This window comes from Bombus pascuorum, chromosome 7 (assembly GCF_905332965.1).
Source record: "Bombus pascuorum chromosome 7, iyBomPasc1.1, whole genome shotgun sequence".
Lineage (NCBI taxonomy): Eukaryota > Metazoa > Arthropoda > Insecta > Hymenoptera > Apidae > Bombus > Bombus pascuorum.
Window position 1 is genome coordinate 691,687 of NC_083494.1, and position 21,902 is coordinate 713,588.

A 21,902-nucleotide genomic window follows, 5' to 3' on the forward strand; every position below is an offset into this window, starting at 1 on the left:
TTTTTATAAGGATATGGATTATCTCTCAAACAACTGTTGAGCAACTGCCGGAGAAACGTACTCTGTGGAGTTAACTAAGGAGTCAATATTTAAAGTATAGAATTGTAATTTTCAAATTTGATTTTAAACGAACGAGCATGCGCAAATTCATAAAATAAATAAAGATTAGAGACGATGTTTCAGTTGAATCATGACACGAAGTTAGTAACAGCCTCTAGGTTCTACAACTACAACGACATTAATGTATGAATTATTTAGATTAAATGTGTTATTTATATATTAGATTACTTATTTATAATACATGTCTTTATTATATATAATTAATATTAATTTTACTTAATATCAATAGAAAGATTAATATTAACAGAATAAAATTAGTCTCTTATAAAAAGAGTTGTAATTGTTAACTTTATATATATTTAACAAAATTTATTAAGATTGCAATTCGATCCTCTTGAAACTATGCGAATTTAAAAATTATTATTAAACAAAATCTATTCAGTTTGTTATAACCAAGTTTCTTATCATAGAGTCGTGTAGTACGAGATCAATAAGTTGGAAGGTTTCGTGACGAAACTTTCGTCAGAGTATGAGGTCGAGTTGATTCAGAAAGTTTTTAATCTTGTGGTTGTAGGTTTTGTTAATCAGTGTGCTATCAAAATATATTGTTTTGTGCGTAGGTAACACTGCGTCTATAACGAAATAATGAGATGTGTAATATCTTGAAAAATTCATGAATTAATGAATAAGGAAATATATGCTGCTGTTCATATTACATTAGTGAAAATGTCACATATATATGAATGATTAGAGTATCTTACTAATTTATACTTTAATAACTTCAAAGAGATAAAAGTTAATTCGTATATTTTGCAAGAGAGAGAGAGAGAGAGAGAGAGAGTAACTGATTTCTCAATTTCCATAATTTCGACGAAAGATGATGTGTTATAGCCGAAACGTTCGTGAATCATTATAAGTTGGAAATACTGTAAAGATCATTGAAAAAATAGTTCAATAAAAAATGAGTTCCGTCTGGAAACGATTACAACGGGTAAACAAGAGAGCCGCGAAATTTCAATTCACCGTGTCGTATCATGAAGTCAGTTTAGAAACGACAACAAAATGGTGAGTGTTATATATATATTTTTTCAACATTACTAACATGAATCAATATTTATCATAAGTGTTTCTTTTTTGTGCTTAATATATCGTAAGGAACACGTACACGAAACATTTCATTATTACATAAAATGCTATTAATATATTGTTATTCAAAACTTTGTATATACATGTATCCACAAATTTATTTGAAAAGGAATTATCATACTAAATTAGAACATTGCAGAAAAAGTGTAATATTCTGTCATTTCACACAAGCATATGTGCTTACACAATATAACTGGTTTAAGATATTAAATATCCATTATAAATAAATAAATAAATACTTATGACTCTGTGACAATATTTATAGTAAACAACAATGTGAAAAAATAATTGATAAAATATAACTCTTATTATTAATTATAGCTTTATCTCTATAGCATATTTATGTATATAACATATTTTAGCTGTTTTGTATAGAAGATATATGATGCATACAAATATTATTAGAAACTATTTTATATTACATAAACATACATAAATACGCCAGAAACTATATTCTAACATTATATAGGAAACCAAACAAACTAAGTGTTGTATGGACAAGACGTAGTAGAAGAGTTAGTTCAGAACCACTAGATTGGGAACCTAGCTTAAGTGACCCACTAAAAGGTGTTATTAGTTGGGCAGTTCCTGATAATCATACAGTTTCTGTAACTTTGTTTAAAGATCCAAGGACCCATGAATTGGAAGATAAAGATTGGACATTTGTCATCGAAGATGTAAGAAAGAATAAATACAGACATTTGCAAATATTATTATGTTAAATATGGATTAATACATTAATATAATACAACTAGGTTTCTTCTACTGGTAAAAGACGACATGTAGCTGCAACAAATATAAATATGAAAAAATATGCGACATTAGAATCTAGTCAACAACAGCTTAAATTGGATTTGAAGCCAACATCAAAAAAGATTGTTAGTGCTGCACTAGAATGTACTTTATCTTGTGTTTTCTTAAGAGAAGGAAAAGCAACGTAAGAAAATGTTTTTTAAGGTTTGATTTATAGTTAATTAAATTTAATATTCATTATAATTTTCAATCAGGGATGAAGATATGCAGAGTATGGCCAGTTTGATGTCAGTTAATAACAATAGCGATATTGCACCTTTAGATGATTTTGATAATGAAGATATACCGGAAGACGTTGAAGAAATATCTGGAAAAAACATTGATGAAATTTTAGATATCTCTGCTCAGCTTGACTTAATGACAAGTAGTCTTACTGAAAGTGAATTGCCTAGTACTCCAATAAGCGGTATGAATCAAATATTAAATACTTGTTTTGTGCAGAGAAAAGATGACTAGTCAAAGGAATGGGAGTCTGATCAGTTGTTTCTGATAGACCCAATTATATGGATAAGCTCTCATTGGCTGAAAATGTCACTTATACAAATAAAACAATGTAGCAACGCTTGACATTGAATGATAGAGAGTAGTATCTCCTTTATCCTTGTACCATTCTCCTAGTAATCTTTTCAACTTTGTAGAATATACACAATGTACCATTAATTCATATCTTAATCATAATGCACATTTTGCAGTGGCAAGTTTATCAAAAGATGATACTACTCCTGTAAATGATAGTGATCACATCATGCGTGATGTTAGTCTATCAGGTATTGGCGATTCTTTCAAAGAAAAATCACCCTTAAAGGATACTATTACTGTTGAAAACAAGTATGTTAATAATTAATCAGAAAAATTAAGATTCATTGTTCCACAATTTAATATTTTTAATAAATGTTTCATTACTATTGCAGTAAAAATATTGAACATAGTACACTAGTAAGATTACCACTACAACCACTAGAACTAAAAAAGAATGATGCCAATATTCCTAGATTAAAAGAAATTACTCCGGGTCAGGATTTATTGGAATGGTGTAAAGAGGTAACTAAAGATTATACTGGTGTAAAAGTTACCAATCTTACAACATCTTGGAGGAATGGAATGGCATTTTGTTCAATAATACACCATTTCAGACCAGATCTTATGTATGTATTAGAAAATGCATCTCGAAATGTCTTAATAATATTAAATATAATAATACAAAAATATAAAATAGCTTAATAATATTAAAGATCAATAGAATGATTTTTTACAAATGAATAGTTTAAAATTACATTTCATTGTAAATTATTTATTTTTAATTTTAATAAAAATAATACTACACTGTTTTCTGATAAGTATTTTAATAATAATTTTCAGAGACATAGATTCACTATTACCACATGATGTAAAGGGTAACTGTAAGAAAGCATTTGATGCTGGAGAAGCTCTTGGTATACCTAGAGTAATAGAACCAGCAGATATGGATATACTAACTGTACCTGATAAATTAGCTGTAATGACTTACTTGTATCAATTGAGAGCACATTTTACTGGTCATGAATTAGAGGTATTTAACAAATTTCATTGATGTCTTATTTTTCTGTATTTATAATTAACTTTTTTAATTATATTGTCCATAAATCCAAAGGAGTAGTTGTTTATATATATCTAATTTGATTTTAATATGAAGCAATCTGTCAAAAAAAGATATGATCTGTTCAATTGTACTAAACAGAAGTTTAAATCCCTTTCTACAGGGATTTAATTTGAGCCTTTTACTGCCTTTTTAAGAATGTCCATTTGAATTTAATTCTGCTCTCAATATCTCTTATAGTATTTTTTCTTTCTTCTTTTTTTACAGAATTAAATTATCATCTTTGCTATTATTTGTTTTTTATTTGTTTTTGTTTTTTTTATTTGTTTTCCATTTTTATAGAAAAATTACATAAAATCAAATTTATTCATTCTGAATAAAATAACAACATTGAATTCTGTAAATACTCTTTAATGTACTGAATCACAAGGATCTTCAATTCTGTCTCCAATACATACATTAATCATGATCTCTCATTCTATATTTAAAATTACTTCTTTATTGAGCAAATATAAAGTTAGCAAATGTAACGTTACTCCATCATGATTTTTCATATAATTACACTTGCAAATTTATAAAATAAAAAACATTTATACACACACACACACACACACATGTATGTATTTATTTATTATGTTAATTTTCTGTACACAAAGTATACTATGCATTTGTGATCAAGTTATGCATATAATTTATTAAATATCTAGAAAGTCACATGTACAGTATAAAAACTATTGTACACTTCTTCAGAAAAAAAATTATTTCATATTTTCAGGTACATCAGATAGGTAAAACTACAGATGAATCATCTTACATGATTGGAAGATTTAATACAGACAATAATTCAGATGTAAGTGTGCAACTGTTTGGTCAGGAAATAATTAATTTACGTAAAAAAGATCAAATGGAACATAAAAATAATAAAACTGATAGCAACAGACGGTATGTCTTTATTATACTATTAATATTTTTAATTTTTTTGAAATATTAGGAAAGACAATAAAGATACAATATTTTTCTCTAGATCAAATCCATTTGATAATAAGAAAGAGGACATTAATATTGATTCCTTAAAAAATAAGTTGCATCTAAGTTTGAATATGGAAAATCAAGATCATGATCAATGCAATAAGGATAAATCACCATCAAGTGTTAAGGATGTTAAAGATATTATACTAGCAAGTTCAAAAAGTATTCTGGAGAAAGTATTGTCACCAACTAAAGAAAAGTACTCATCTAGAGAAAAGGTATATAAGTAAATTTATAATGGATAAATAATTTCTATGTATTGTTATGTTACATTTATATGTCACCGTTATAAATAACTATTTTTTAAATGAGTGATAAGGAGGTATTTTGTGATTGACATCATTTTATTATTAATTATATACACAGAGTAAATCTCCACCAAGAATATCACAAGCACAGCAACGCCCTATATTAATGACTCGTCGACAATTAACAGATCCTTTTGGGTCTGATGAAGAAGAGGAAAATATTCAAATAATTGATGAAAAGTGGTCTCAATCAATCTCAATTAACAAATCAGAAACATCAATGTATAATGTTAGTATTTTTGAATTGTTTAAGTATCTGAATTTTATATAGCTACATAATTGAGTTTATATTATCTCCTTTATACACTACATTAGCAATTCATCTTTGTTTATTTTTTTTATGTAATCTCAAAGTATTAGGACTTCCCAACAACTTCTTATAATGTATATCAAATGCAAAAACTGTTTCGAAATTTTTAGTTTCATCTTTCTTAAAAATAAAAGCTTTGTGTGTAATACTGTCGTATTTTTATACATAAGAGGAGAGATATTTAGGTATAATATATCAGGTTTTCTGTACGTCGGGATAGAGTTACAGCTTCGAAATAGTTGGAAGTGATAGAATTGATGACATTCAGTAATAGGTCATAGTTCAATACGTCGTATAGCACAAAAGTCTGTTTTGAAATTGGAGATGTTTCAAAGAGCAACTTTATTTTTGAATGGAATCGTCAATCTTTTTATATACTGATTGGTGTACAAAATTTTTAATGAAAAAGTATTAAACTACTTTTCTTTGGAAATAGTTAGTTATAAAGATATCTTATCTATAATTTTAAAGCAGTATTTGAATTCACGTGTCTACACTTGTACTGCTTTTTTTTATTTTGAAAGTAGTATAAATGTGAGTATAGTGAGTATAGAAAATGGTATAGATGTAGTATAAATTCTTGTTTTGAAATGTTTATTCATTTCAAAATATTTTAATTATAATACTTTAATAAAACGATTAACAACTGCCAAAAACTAACAACCGCTTTAAATAATATAAAATACTAGTGACTCTGGTTAATGAGATTTTACGCTTTGATATAAATGTGTAAATTTCGCTTATGCAATATGGCGAGGATATTTTTCGGCGGTATTATGTCCACTCATTTAAGAATCACATATTACGCTAAAAATTTACAAAGATCACAATGACTTATAAAGTTAATTATTGTTAGACAGAAGTTCATGAAAGATGGTCGTATTTCCATCTGCTCATTTGCATTTCCAGTAAATTGCACTTATTATTCATACCAAAGTACGAAAAATGTCCACACATCAAAATGTATTTATTTATGCTACGCTCAGATGTATTATTTGCTCAACATATTTTATGCTCATATATGTTTATATGTATATTTTGCATGTAAATATATTTAAATACATGGGTATGAAAAATTTACATATTTAGTATTTATAATAAATTACATATATATATATATGTATATGTATATATACATGCATATTGTATGTGAATGTTGATTTGCAGATTATATTCTTAATGTAAATCATAACATTTAAAGTAGGATAAATTTTCAATAGTTTAGTAATTGAACTAACTTTATTTATCTTCTTTTTGTAGGATTCAGTTAATGTTTGTGAAAGGGGTAATCGTACTGAATATCAGAGTGTATCATCACCACAAGGAGAACAACGTTCTCAACATGTAATTACTTTCTTCATACTTACCAATTTTTTTTGTAGTGTCACAACTAATTTACTATTTTTCTTTCTTTTTTTTTTTTTTTTTTTATATTAGCCATTAGTCAGTCGACATGACGAATTAAGAGAACGTGCCAGGCAACTATTAGAGCAGGCTAGGAATCATACAAAGTCAACTGGCCTTATTTCCACTGCTGCTTATCCTATTGAGGTTTTGTTTTTTTTCAGTGTTATTATTTTGTGTAGAATAGTTGTGTACATTCATTTAGTTTCATACCTTTTACACTAATTTTGTCATTTCTAATCAGATTGTCCTTTGAATTAAGAAACATTTTATTTTATAACATTTAATTTATAGAGCCAAAATGATGATGAAAGACAGCAACAATTACGTGAAAGAGCAAGACGTTTAATAGCGGAAGTAAAAATGGGTGTTAATGTTACTTCAAATCAAATTAATGATGACAATAATAGTGAGAGACGATCGATAGATGATCAGAATAATAGTCCAAGACGTAGTATCACACCGTCTACTCCAGGTGACAAATTTAGTACAAAGGTAGGTAATTATTTTGTTCAAAATTTAATACTTCTGTATTTAAATATGTATGTATAGAGTAAAAATTATTAAATGATTTGAATTCTAATGCTCTTACTCCATCAATGAATAGAAATTTATGTTCTTTACATCACTCATGACAAAGCACAACTTTTAATATTTATTATAAGAGATATAAATTTATATACAATAAATATTTCAGTCTGAGTATAATGGAAACACTCTAGGAACTTCGAATGTAATAGATGCAGAGAAAAAAACTGGTTCTCCTCTATTCTCGTTCTCTAAGATAATAGAGAGAATTTCACCAGATAAAACTAGCCCTGATGGTACTTCATATACACTCAGAGGGGTATGGTTTAAATTAATTTATTTTGAATTAAGTTAAGTTAGAATTAAAGTTAATTAAGTTAGAATTAAATTAAAATTAATTAAGTTAGAATCAAATCTTATGAATCATTTCATACATAGCTGGGAAAAGATATGACATCATATATTCAAAATGAATTAGAAGCATTAGAAAGAGAACAAACTCAAATAGATATTCAAGCTGGTAAACTTGAGAAGCAACTTCGAGCTGCAATGGAAAGCGATAATGAGGATGAAACAGAAAGACTAATGTCTCTTTGGTTTACGCTTGTCAATAAAAAAAATGCATTATTGAGAAGGCAAATGCAATTGAATATATTGTAAGTAATTATGTCTTTGGTATTTTATTAATCATCTTGAATACTGTTTGGATATTTGTTGTATTGTTCTTTTATCATTTGTAATATACTTTAGAGAAAAAGAAGATGATCTAGAGCGACGTTTTGAATTGTTAAATCGTGAATTGAGAAGCATATTAGCAGTAGAAGAGTGGAGAAAAACTCCTGAACAAAAAATGAGAGAAAATTTACTGTTAGAAGAATTAGTTTCAATAGTAAATAAAAGAGATGAATTAGTTCATCATCTTGATACACAAGAAAGAGCGTAAGTATAGAAGGTTAATTTATATTTAAATTCTATTAAAATTACATAATATAATAAGTATAATATAATTAATAGACATTAAAAGTTGATTTTATGGATTGTTTTTTCTGTGAATGTTATGTTACATTTTGTTTTATTATTATTATATTTTAGTATTGAAGATGATGACGAAATAGAGCGAAACTTATCTAGAGCTGGATTAGCTCAAAGAAATAAAAATTGTATGATACAATGAAAGAGTAATTTTATTCCTGTCAATACGACGAAAGTGACAAGTAAGTATTCTTAAATATTACAGACATTTTTTAATTAAAAAATGGATAATACAAAATCTTTCCCAAACAACAGTTAAGTGATCTTTAACTAAAAATAATTTTAGGTACGATTCGTTTTGCTGTGGGGTTGCCAAAGAAAACACATAATAAAATTTTTCTCAAAGATGATAAAATCGAGAATTTTATAATCTGTAAAACATTAATATTTAAAAACTTATTTTATACTATGAACTGTATACAAGTTGTACACAACCCGTGTTTTATATTTATACAAATTTATTAAGTACTGCATAAACAAAATGCTACTTTTTGTAGTAGTTTTAGGTTCAAAATAAAAACCGGTCCGTCGAAGAAATACATAAGATCAATGAAGCCTATTACGAGGTTGCAAAGATTATATGTAAAAAGAATATGTTGCTAGAAAAAATGAATTTTGGTTATAGTTCGATTTATTTGTGATTCTAATGTCTTATTATAAAGGCAATAGTAGAAAAATACGGTACGTATAAAACTGCTAATTTAAAGAAGGTGCTTGAATCTCGATAAATGACGAAAGAATATAAAAAGAAATGTTGCAACATATAATGTCATATCTGCAATTAAGCAGTATTAAATAATACATAAGTAACTTGAAAAGTTACATATAAAGATACATATGTCACTTGAGGAAGAAGAAAGAAATTAGTTATTACAAAATAGTATGGAAAATTTTGTGAAAGATTTTAATGGATTATGTCTATTTTGTGCCATATAAAAATATCCTAATTTTTTTATTCAAGTAATCGTTTATTTGCCTATGAAATATTTGTCATTTTAGCATTGTATAATATGCAATTATGAATAGAAAGTATCATATTCATTATTAATTCCTGGGTTCCATATTAATGATATATGAGGCCTAATTAATTTTGTACATTCATGGATACATAAAATATTATCGTATATTTCTTTTCCTCAAAAGTAATGAAATGAATTATACAATAATTATTATTTCAAAATTTTATTTCTATTAAATATGCTTTTCCAGATTCATTGATATTTTAATTAATGTTAAATAAAATAACCAAAAATTAAATTGCCAAAAATTCATAATTCATTCACAAACTTAAGGACAAACATAGGACAATTAATATGCATATTCCATTTATCTATAGCTTTGATTACGTAACGCGTAATTTTAGCAATGTATTTTATGTGTATATACAGGGTATCTTACACAACTGGGACAAGCTGTATTCTTAAAACAGAGGAACATGAAAGAGTATGTTATAAACGAAAATTAAATACTCTGTTAGATGCTGCAAATATTTCTATATTGCCTCAATAAGTTAGTCTACTTGAAAAGTGCTTTTCAAGAGGAAATTCTGTTGTCTTGTAATGCAATTGTCTTGTGAATTGTAATAAATTATGTTCTTCAGGAACATATTTATAATAGCAAAAGTTGGTTATATTGAATGTGCATTGGAAAAAGGATTTATTAATGAGCGTCAAAAAAATTGAAGAAATAATGTTATATAGAGGCAATAATGAGTAAATTGCTTAAACGTTAAAATTGACATTGATTTAAAGATAAAAACCAAGTAACTTACAGACTGGGTCAGTGGTATTTCAAAATGTGCTGGAAGGATCCGAGGATTTTGAGGATCATTTTATAAGATCCTGATCTCAAATGAACGAAAGTATTTATGTCCTAAATCTATTAGTTTAAAGATTTTTTCAATTTTATGTTTATTGAATATTTTTGTGTATCATAACATTGCTATTATAGAAAACAGCTCAACTATCTCATTAATTACTTTATGAAAAAATATTTTACAATGTTCAATATGAACAATTGGTTCATGTTTATAGATACATAATAATGGTATATTACTACATCTGCTATATACAGAAATAATAAAGAAAATTGAAAATTGAAATAATTTTTGGAACATAATTAACTTAATATTTTTTTATAAAGAAAAATTAGATTGATATCCATAAGGTATAAAATGCTATATAAAAGGGCATAATTGCACTTTTCAAGTGTACAAATGTATAAAAGTACATATAAATAGTGTAGAAATATATGATATTTTTTAGTATCATTCTATTTTCTTTTTTAATATGAATTTTTATTTTCAACTGTTCTGAGGTTCTTAATCATAGACTTAAACAGCTCTTCTTAATCATAGACTTAAACAGCTCTTCTTAATCATAGAGGAGACAGCTTATCTCAATTGTATATTCGTTTATGTTTCAAAACTAGATAAGAAATTTTAAGTTTGTACTTAGTAATCTGCTACATGTACACAATAGCGAAAGCATTGTATCAACTGGTAGAAAGTCATTCCTTATACAAAAATAAATCGAAAATGTTGAATAGAACCTTTTTATTCAAGATTTGATTTCTTTCTTGAATCTAATAATATGTGCAAAATTTCGCAGACAGTTTATATAGAAACAATAGGAACTATAGCATCAAAATGGATTTTCTTGACAATTAATGTAATTTTATTCTACATTTTTGATTTATTTTTACATAAAAAATAACCTTCTATCTACTTAATAGTTCCTTCAGCCCTGCCCTGTATACATATATACACACACACACACATGTAATAAAATGGATTTATTTAATTAATTTTTTAAAAGAATTTCTATAATTAATTTTTCATTAATGTCATTAATATGGCTACTAAGAAACTGTAACATCAGAGATTAAGTAAAGAATAAGTATGCAATGTGCATATAACATAATTCTTTTGCCTTGCAATATAAAATTTATTTTTATTTAACAATTTTATAATATACATATAAAAGTAATACTCAAGAAGCACTAAGCAACTGTTACTTTACAAAGTAAAGAAATCTAAGCTAATAAAACTTAGTTAACATAATATAATGGGATTGGTGCAGGCATATCATACTCAATGTAACTGCCATAATCGATCATCAAATACATAGAAAGCAATGCTTTCATGAAATATGCACATATAAAATAGAATGTGCTTCATGTTCCATAAATTCAGTTTGGTGGTAAAAAGTACTGAATTTTACTTTTGATGTTAATATGTATGCAAACCAGATACATTTGATTTCAGTAATAACATATAAAAAATAATGAAAAAAAATTTAAATAAGCTAAGAATCGTTTTTGTTAACTTTCATGCGTTTCTAATCCTTATATAGTGAATGTTATTGTACATAATAAAGCTTTACAATATTTTAAAATAATGAAAATTTTTCAATATTCTTGGTAATTGTTAGGACATATATATAACGCAAAACGTACCGAAAAATATCAAACTGCAATATTGAAACGTGACTGTTAAATTTTCTTTACTTTACTGTATCTATTCTAATACTAATTTATCGAATATCGTAACAGAAAATGTCCGATTTATATGACTAATGTAGCAATAATTTATTTCAATGTCTGAAAATATTTATATCTGCACGTGAGAGCGGTAAATTGTGTATATACAGGATTAATAATTATAAGACATGTGTATGTATCACAGAGTTGTGAATATGCAGCGTATCTCGTAATAATTATTTAATCAATATTGAATTAATAGTTCAATAAATAACATATTCTTAAGGCGATTGATATAATTAAATTAGTACAGTGTATATGTTTATTTTAAAATATAAAATTGGAACAGTGAAATATTTAAATTAACACATTGCGCACGGCGCTATACGCGCTTAACGCGCTCCCAGGCTCTCTTAGCGCGCACATTTTTTATCGACACAGATCTATCGATGTACTGACTATACTGACTGATTGTTTTTACATCCTTGGAATGTCAACATTCAGTTTTTTTGCTAATCATTTGTCACAAGAACGCAAGGCTTTATTATCCTGGTAACATAACAAAAACATTGGTTTCTGTTTGCTAAGTCATCGAATTGCTAAATCGAAAAAACATGAAAATATGAAAACATTGAAAACATAAAAAGATATCTCGTGACCCGTACGCAATGTGTTAAGAAATGAAGTTACAATGTTATAAAATTCTCTCTTTCTCTCTTTCTTTTTCTTTTTGTACTTATATTAAATTAAGTGCAATATATCTTTAATCGAAATATTATAATTATATTCGTTGCTTAATTTCGAGATACTTTGTATATATGTTCCAACATAAAAACGTTTTCATATTTGTATCGTTATGTAATGTTGTACTAAAGTAACTTTAATTTATTTTATTCGTTACTATTAAAAAATACTGACTACAATATATTAAAGTTATAAAAGCAATGATACAATTTGTATCGTTATGTAATGTTGTACTAAAGTAATTTTAATTTATTTTATTCGTTACTATTAAAAAATACTGACTACAATATATTAAAGTTATAAAAGCAATGACAATTCTTGCCAATATAATATGGAAAAAAGTTGATTAACTTGTAAATTATTTCATGTGAAAAGTCAAATGTGTAGCATGTCAAAACACAGTAGTTCTCCATAAATAAAAAGAAATAAAGCACTACGACAAAACATAAGGAAACATTTTTATAATATTTATTATACAGCCTTTCCATACAACTGGAATTATATAATATGTGAATTGATGTGATACTTGGAATGATAATAAGCAAAGCTTACATGTTTAGGTTTAATTTTTACCTTTATTTTTAATTTTTATGGATAATTTCATAGAACATAGTATAATTAAAGTAAAAAAGTAAAGATATAATTTTTAAAAACGAATTTGGCAGTAAAGGCAGCTTTTAAGAGCGAAATATACATTTGAAATGGTGGGAACCTGCAATAGTAATATTTCTAATTTTAGAAAATAAATATCTACTTGTTTACATTTTTTACATATACTGCTTGATGAGCAAAAAGGAAGTTAGAAATACGTCTATACTTTCCAAATCGCACAGCGTCACCGGTGTAAGATCGTTATGAGATCATGATCCTCGTATGTAAAGGACTAACTCTATATTCTGAAATAAATCCTTATAATTCGATAATAAATAATTAATACGTAATAACATAATTGTAACGCTTATGAAAATTTGGCTAAATAATTTTCTAATCCAACAGTATATCTTAGACAACAAATAATCTAGTTACCATATCTCACCTGTTATATATGTTAAAAAAATAGCCTCGAAGTCTGGCGTTCGTCCGGTATTGTTGACGTTTTTTCCATCAGGACCTTGTCCTCAAGGACTGCTCCAGACGAGCATACTAATTGGATTTTGCGCTCGGTAATTAGCCAATCAGCATCTCCACTCGAACTCTAGATTTTGCCGAACTCTCGATCGAGACGAGTCGATGGTAGAACTGCTTGGTCTATCGAAGAGCAAGCATCTTTTCGGAGAGAAATCGTTTCATTGACAAATAAAACGCGCTTTACTTTTCGCTTATGTTGAATTTGAAAATTGTCTCGAGATGCAGTACCGTTATAACAATATTATTTGACTCATTAATTTATTAATTATTAATTGCAATTAATTTACCAAATAATTAAAGCTGTCCTTAGTAACAAATTGTATATAATATTTTATGCTTTCTTATAGATTTCTTCCAGCCTGCGTTTCCTCCATGGGACTCGACGATTCTAATTTGATGGCTTCGTCGCTTCACGAAAACTTCCCTTGAACCGTGATGATATCAATGACACAATATTCGTCCCATCTAAACGTAAGTCGCATGCATTTTTGTTTCTTTGGACATGCGAATCATATCGCAGAATAAAAGGTCCGATTCGACACGGGTGACTGGTTATATTACGTAGAATTTTTGATTTTTGGTTAGGTGTTTATTATACCCGTGGCTAGTAATATTTTCTTGTCTCTGCTTTATTTATTAGTTGATATAAAATCTTGATATAAAACCTCAAAACCTGTGGTTTCTTTATATAAAATACAGACATTTATATCTTAAATCTTAAATTTTATTATATTTTAAAATATTAAAAGATACTTGAAGTGACCATCTTCTTGATCCCGACTTCACGCTATATTTTCTTGCCACTTGGTCTGCTGTATCTACCCTAAATTTTGTTTTATTATAAAATTCGACCGTTTCAGGTAAGCTCTTTTCGCTTTTTCCAATTTTGCCTGTTTTATGTTTTAAGCTCAGAATAAAAACTTTCTTTTTCGGCTTACTTTTATAAATTGTCAGTGTAATCTCATTTGATCGACCGATACAAAAGCGAGCCACGGTATCCTTCGTTTTACAAATTTTTGGGAGTTTTCTTTTGTTTCCGCGTATTGTGCCAACTAGTGTGGTTCTTTAGGCGAATAATTTACATGCCAGTGACAAACTTGTAAAAAAATTGTCGGTCGTTACAGTACTTCCTTCATACTATACGGTTCAATAAGTTTGGGTACCACAAATTCACACAGAGGTTGCGATGATGCTCGTTTTTCGTTCTTTCCTAAATAAGGAAATCCATTTGCAACAATCGAATCTAAAGCCAAATAATTGGTTTGCGTTATTGACCGGAACATCTTAATTTCTTCAGACATTTCAGTTCTATCGAAAGTTCTATCGAAGTTCTATCAAAATGTAAGTGAAGATCTTGACAACACTTTAATAAATATTCATCATCTAAATTCCCAATCTCATTCATGTATAGAAAACCAAAAATATTTTGGTGGTTTTCATATCTACCGTTTTACTAATTTTTCAGCCCCTTTTAAGTATTTCTGTGCACAATCTCTATCCTTGCTAGCTGTAACGATTCTTAAAAAAATATATTTCTGTGTATAAAATTTCCTGTTACAAAAATGAATAAAATCACGTGGTAAAAAACATTTACTGCAAGATAGGATAAACTACATGTTTCGTTAGTTTGTATATAGTTGAAACATTTTTCTGTTCTTGCTCACTTTACTGAAATTTTAACATTTGGCGCGAAATTAATTTAATAATAACAAATTCAAATTCTCAACTAGTTATATGTATTGGATTTCATTTGTATGACTGTCTGCTACGTGATTTCAGTTAGGGTTAATTTTAACTTAAAAGAGGGGAAATAATTTTTGGTAATGTCCTTTTGCTATAAATATATGAACGTGATTCCTATCGATTTTATTGCATCGTGACACTGTGAGAGTGAGGATCTGGATCAACATAAATTTATACATGATACTTAAAGCTATAAGTATAAATATATTTATATCAATATATTTTTCTATTACAAATTCATCAGTCAACCTCAACAGATTTCTGGTGGATGGTGTAGAGGGTTAATAAAATGTGAACGAAAGATTGCTGTTGCAACCCGTCAAATATATTTCGAATAAATTGAATAAGTTAATAAATATAAATATAAATATAAATACTGTCGAGAGACGCTCGTACAAACGTCGCTAAGACTGTGTATGATCGCTCGTGAATAAGTCGATAACTCAACAACTCCGTTAATTACTGTTAATAATCCGTATGATAACTCGTGAAACTCGAATGATAACTGATTTACTCGCGATCGCGTCCATTTATCTATAGTGGGCGGGGGAGAGTCGGAAAATTCAAATTCGCCTTTGATCGACGGTTGCACGTAGCGGCGACCGTTCGTTCGTTTTGCCCGATTACGTTTCGTGTCTCAAGGCGGTATCAATGTCCCGGGGCAAAACAACAACACGAGTCGCTCTCGATTTTCATCGTCCTCTGACTCGTGTACCGCTACAGATTTGTCAAATGTATCGTATGGAGGACAAAGCGACGTTAACGGAGGAACACCGCTTCGCGTCTTTCTTCGTCCTTCGTACGATAGATCTGACAAATTAAGGTTAAGATACGTCTTAAATCAATAGTTTTTGGCATAAAAAATAAGGTTGATACTTCCTGTATAAGAAAATTATAAGAAAAATAAACGTGTCCCTTCGAACCAAACAAATATCGTTAAAGACATCTTTTTGATAAATTTAGTTAAAAAATATCTTGTGTATTATTGATTTAATTCTGGGGTTTTATGATGGGATATTGAGAAACGATATATTATTATATATATTATTTTAACTGTTATACTATATTTATTGTTATATTATTATTATTATATTATATTATTATTTATTATTATATTATTATTTATTTTTATATTATATTAATATAATAATAAATACAGTATAACAGTTAAAATAATGTAGTACATCTGCAAACTACTTGTTTGTTTCGGTTTTAAATGCATTAAGAAGTGTACAAAAACTAATTTTTGTTAAAACGTTAAGGTTTTAAACGTTAACCAATTACATTATATGTATTATTCATAAGAGTTTATGTATATAAAATTTACTGGAAAACTAGTTCAATCATACGTTAAGCGTGATAATGAGAAAATTATACCTTGTCCTTTTTGTTTAAGTTGTACTGGTTTTTATGCAGATTTTAACGATAACATTAATGATTTTTAGAATTATTTTCATTTCAACTACTTATCACCTCTGAGACGCAGCCTTCAATACAAACATGAAAAACGCAGGAAGATTATCCAAGAAACAGGTATTTCCACGGTGATGATGGAAATAAGCGATTACAAACAATTTGGCCACAGTCCTCTTACGTATCTGAAAGTCAAGAGAGATTATTAGTGGCACATGAGAAAGAATCGACTGGTGCGATCAGTATGGCAGATCGCACATACACAGTCCACATAATTGTTGCTTCTTCCAACAACGATGAACTTGATTGTCATCGAGCAGTTTGATACAAGGTATGGAAACAAGTTTCACCAAACAGTCACAGATGACAACAAACGATCCGAAGATGACCAGTCGACGATCAACTGATATATAGAATAACGTTAAAAAAAATAGATTCTTTGACATGAATACCGCTATGGGGGACAGCAGAAATGAGCCACCATTAAAAATACCAACGGTCAAGGAAGAAATCGGTAATGACGCAGAAAAATACAAGGAAAGAACGACAATACCCCCAAACCAACTGGCTGCTGAAGAGAGCAAAACTCTCGTAGAAAGATTACATTCGCGGATGACAGGGCTGTACTAGTTAGGCGCTAATCTAGAAACAACCGTCACATTACTACAAGAACACATTACAAAACTAAAAAGGTGGCTACAAGATAAACAAATAAAAGCAAACCCCAGTAAATGCAAGCATATTACATTTACACACATAACAGCCAAGAAATATCCAATTAAATAGTTTGCACATAACACAAAGAAGACAAATTAAATACCTGGGACTCCACTTAGGTACACAACTTACGTGGATATTTGGGCGTAAAGAATACCGCTATGGGGGACAGCAGCAATGAGCCACTATTAAAAATATCAACGGTCAAGGAAAAAATCGGCGGATACGCGCAAGAACACAAGGAAAGAACGACAACACTCCCAAACCAGTTGGCTGCTGAAGAAAGCAAAAGTCTCATAGAAGGAAGACTAAAAAGGAAATACTCCCACTAAATTCACTAAAAAAATAAAATAGTCAAACTCGAAGATAGTATCCCTCTGGAGATATAAAGTATTTGGGCAAGTTTCAGACGCTTCGCTTTAATGTACAAGTGTCGCATTATGTTTTTATAGTCGCGTTATTTCAGTAATTGATATTAACAGCGACGAAGGAATTCTTGTAAGGATTAACGGAAGATTTGTTACGCGAATGATACAATATAAATGAGACAACGATTCATTTATGACTCGTTAAGTCGCTCGAAAAGTAACTGCGATAATGCTTGAGTTTTCTGAAGAGAAAAATAAAGTTACCGTTGGTTTAACTTTAGGGAAAAACTTGACTCAAGAGCTCAAAAGTAGTCATCGTGGTTCGCGTGACCTCACCGACAACTCTATCTTTCATCTTGAAAGAAGTTACCGATCTAAACAGTGGAGAGGTCATAATCTGTAAACATATTTCTATTGAAGGAGGAAGAAAAAGGAAGGCACTTTGGGGTTGAATCTTGGAATTGCCGTTGCACGCGGGTCAAGTCCGAAAACGGCGTTAGACGCAGAACTAATAAAAGCTGCTGTTCCCTTATTTAATAGCCGAAAAGCATTTAATTCTCTAATTTTTCCCTAAACGAATAAAGCTACATGTGAAAGTGAAATAACCAAATACAAACCATTCCGAGAAAAGAAAAAGAATGAAGGATTTGAAGAGTCTCTTCGTTCCCCGGATCGCTTTCTTCGGATCACGTTCAGAAAAATTGTTAATCTAATTGTTAACAACTTTGGAATACGATTCTTTGTTTTGTTGGCAAAATGTCTCTTGAAGTAGTTGACTTTGATGATCTTTCAGTGGAAAGCAACAAGATATTTGAAAAAACATAATAATTTTGTGAGATTATAAATTACAAGGCCAAAAGTTTAGGTCGCTGCAAAAACCAGTACCATCGGTACATAAGTACGAAGGAATAACATTTATCAAATATATAATAAAGCGGCGTACAATACATGCAGTACCGGTACATCGGATAAAAATTAATGAAATGTAATTTGTTAACGTAGAAGTAAAGTTTAAACAAGCACGCTCGAGCGTATAATCGAAAGCGTGGATTAACTTCATTATTTACATTTAACATTTAAAACCGAATATAATATGTAGTTACAGTGCGTTACATTTAAATTTAATAATATACATATATATATATATATATATTTATTTATTACATTACATTATATTATATATAATATATATAATATATACTTATAGGTGGTTTCGTGCACATTTGGTACACGCCGAGTTTCTGTCGCAATAGTTTTTTGTGTGTCCGTATTATTGACACCGTATGCATCGCGGTATGTCCTTCCTATAACAAGGTGGCTCAAATATTGTGTTTAATATTTAAAGTGACAGTTTTTTTTTCCAGTCGTTTTACCATAAAATTCGCGATAAACATACTAGTAGTCGTAGCACACGAACTTGACCCGAACCCAACACGAATGTCAGAAAATAATATACCAAATGCATATTGTAAGTACGTAAATACTAAAAATAACGTAGGTGTAATAAATAAGATGCAATTTTTAACGCTGTTTGCGAGGAGTGTAACGAATGAAATGGAACTTGTATTCTGTAATACGATAAAGGAGTTTTTAGTAGAAATTAAAATAAGCTATAGACATTTCTGTTTATTATATTTCATTATCATCATAAATTATTCATCTGTTTGATGTTACATCTATATCAGAACACGTATGATACAATTCATCATTTCTTGAGTTCACTCTCGAGTAACGACAAATTCGCAGCAAGAAAGCAGTGCAATACCACTACAAATCCTTTTAAAGAATTAGAATGTGGTGGATTTCAACTCAGAGATATCTTCATAAGTTTGAAGTTGTGGAGCATAACATACCACAAAGCGATATAGCTGTGTAAAGTGTGGAATTCAATGTGAAAAACGATGATGTAAAGATGATGAAGTAATTAAGTAATAAATAAAGAACAGTCAAATTCGGAACAGACTATCAAATAAATCAACGGCAAGACATTTTTAAAATATCAGAGTATCGCGGATTTACATTCTTTGAAAGAATTTGTGGTGATTCATCCATCCGTAATTTGTGCTCCGTCGCTTTCTTGCTGTGAATTTGTTGCTTCTATCTAAAAAGATTTATGCGCAAATTAGCGTTAGGGATTGTGTGAATTCGAAAGAAGGGAAGAAGAAGGAGATTCGTGTACCTGATTATCATATCCATAAGATCGACATTTGCACCATTTCCCACAGCAATTTATACAACTACATCGCATTGTGGTACGTTCTGTTCCATAACAACAAACTTACGAAGATACATCTGTGTTTAAATCCACCACACTCTGATTTTTTAAAAGGATTAACGATAATCGAATTGCCGTAGTTTTTTAGCTTCAGCTTCGCCGGCTATTGAATGCGTCTTTAATATCGATAGTAACGACTACGCGTATTAGTTTTTTTTTTTCTTACAGGTGTCGGCAATCCCGCGGACGACACATAGCGCGTCGACAGTACCTCTTCTCGGGAACTCTCAGGAAGAGTTCCTGGCTCAGGTTCCTCTCGACGAGGGCTTTGATGTTCCCACACCTTGGTCGACACTGGCAGAGTACCAATAAGCCTCAACGAGGTAGAGAGAAGGGGATCCTTCCTAGATTTGGGGAAGACCGCCACTGTAGCCACCTTTCAAATTTTTGGTATTTTACCCGTTCTATTTATATCGTTGAACATGTTTAGGAGTTTCCCGAATCTTTGCTCCACTACTAATTTCGATATTTGCCCAGGTACCCCATCCACGTCAGCAGTTTTTCCGGAGTTTAATCGTCTGACGGCCTTCTTCACTTCATCCCGCTATACTACGATGCTGAGCGCTTTATTCTCGTTGCTGCCATGGGTCATTTCACCACCGATTTCATCAACCCGTGGGACAGGCTTCGTCTGGAAAAGCGTGCCTCAAGGATTTTCGCCACTCCGCAGACACGAAGATTTTTTGGTGGTACTCTCCTGCCCATTCTAGCCATCGCGGTCCAGTAAAGTCTCCCTTAAGAATGGTCTCAGTCAAGGGTAGCGCAAAAATGTTTCTCCTCTACTTTTTAGGCTAACTTTAGCTATTTTCCTGCATCCTTAAACCTTTCGCTTCAGGTGCCGCGTATAAGCAGCGACCGCGCGACGTTTCCTGGGCTCGGCAGCCCATATATCAGGCATACACCAATGCCAGTGAATAATATATTTTTTCGTTATCGGCAGAACATTTTCAATTGATTTTACTGATATATTGGATCAATCACTTCTTAAAAGTTACTCATTTTTGAAACGACAACAATAAAATTTCAAACATCCAAACTATCGTATACTGTTTCGTGCTAAAAAATCTGTTCAATGCTTTGGTAGTGAAACGATATTTCATATACGGTTCTTACAAGAATTATTGTTATTTAAGCCTTGGGAAAACGTATATACAGTAACCACGCACACTGTGCGCATTTCTGGCGCGTGCTTCCGTGACAGTACTTTAGCGGACTGAACTGCCGAAGCGAAAGGGTTAAAGGTTCTAGTTTGTCAGCATTATTGGAATTATTTATTCTTACCCCTTGGATCTTTCTTCTACATAGCATTGTTTTTACCCTCAGTGCGGATAGGTCTCCGTTCCACCAGTAGTTTGCACCCTTCCTCTCACCAAGGAGAACGTCTTTTGTAGTTTTGCAGCACTTGTTTTTCAAGACTCTCTTTAAACAAATCTCCGTGTACCTTCTCGTCTACCATAGCGTTGTCAATTACTTTCTCAAGTTCTTCGTTAAATTTAAGGATAAAATTATCTGGGTCGATGCCCTTCATAGAATATTTAAAGCGACAGCTTTTTCTTCAAAAGTTTTACCATAAAATTCGCGATAAACATACTGGTGGTCGTAGCACACGAACTTGATCCGAACCCAACCAGAATCTCGCAAAATAATATGCCAAATGCATATTGTAAATATGTAAATACTAAAAATAACGTAGGTGTAATAAATGAGATGCAATTTTTAACGCTGTTTGCGAGAAGTGTAACGAATGAAATGGAACTTGTATTCTGTAATACGATAAAGGAGTTTTTAGTAGAAATTAAAATAAGCTATAGACATTTCTGTTTATTAT

At 29.9% G+C, this 21,902-nt stretch overlaps 1 protein-coding gene and 1 long non-coding RNA gene across 5 annotated transcripts; both read left to right on the forward strand.

The window, feature by feature from the left end:
• The first annotated feature begins 549 nt into the window (after window positions 1-549).
• Window positions 550-12,884, forward strand: LOC132908980 (EH domain-binding protein 1). Of its 4 annotated transcripts, XM_060963492.1 has the most exons (18): window positions 551-1,125; window positions 1,676-1,883; window positions 1,962-2,143; window positions 2,214-2,425; window positions 2,712-2,847; window positions 2,931-3,164; window positions 3,379-3,568; window positions 4,371-4,537; window positions 4,620-4,842; window positions 4,991-5,161; window positions 6,503-6,586; window positions 6,680-6,793; window positions 6,941-7,141; window positions 7,344-7,493; window positions 7,613-7,830; window positions 7,925-8,113; window positions 8,267-8,388; window positions 8,493-12,884. In XM_060963492.1, exons 1-17 carry the CDS (start codon window positions 1,022-1,024, stop codon window positions 8,346-8,348), a joined length of 2,865 nt encoding a protein of 954 aa, XP_060819475.1. In that variant the 5' UTR covers window positions 551-1,021; the 3' UTR covers window positions 8,349-8,388; window positions 8,493-12,884. The 4 variants fall into 4 exon arrangements, with proteins under 4 accessions (XP_060819478.1, XP_060819479.1, XP_060819475.1 ...); XM_060963495.1 differs by lacking the exon at window positions 4,991-5,161 and having other exon boundaries at window positions 550-1,125; XM_060963493.1 differs by lacking the exon at window positions 6,680-6,793.
• A 764-nt stretch (window positions 12,885-13,648) lies between these two features.
• LOC132909056 (uncharacterized) lies at window positions 13,649-21,793 on the forward strand. Its single transcript, XR_009658487.1, has 3 exons — window positions 13,649-14,029; window positions 20,243-20,464; window positions 20,552-21,793. It is a non-coding gene; the product is annotated as an uncharacterized LOC132909056 (long non-coding RNA).
• The last annotated feature ends 109 nt before the right edge of the window (window positions 21,794-21,902 follow it).

Coding starts and splice junctions, on each gene's coding strand:
- LOC132908980 (XM_060963492.1), top strand. CDS start 1,022: ATGAGTTCCGTCTGGAAACGATTACAACGGGTAAACAAGAGAGCCGCG. Junction 2,848..2,930: donor ACTATTACTGTTGAAAACAA/GTATGTTAATAA, acceptor TTACTATTGCAG/TAAAAATATTGAACATAGTA. Junction 4,538..4,619: donor AAAACTGATAGCAACAGACG/GTATGTCTTTAT, acceptor ATTTTTCTCTAG/ATCAAATCCATTTGATAATA.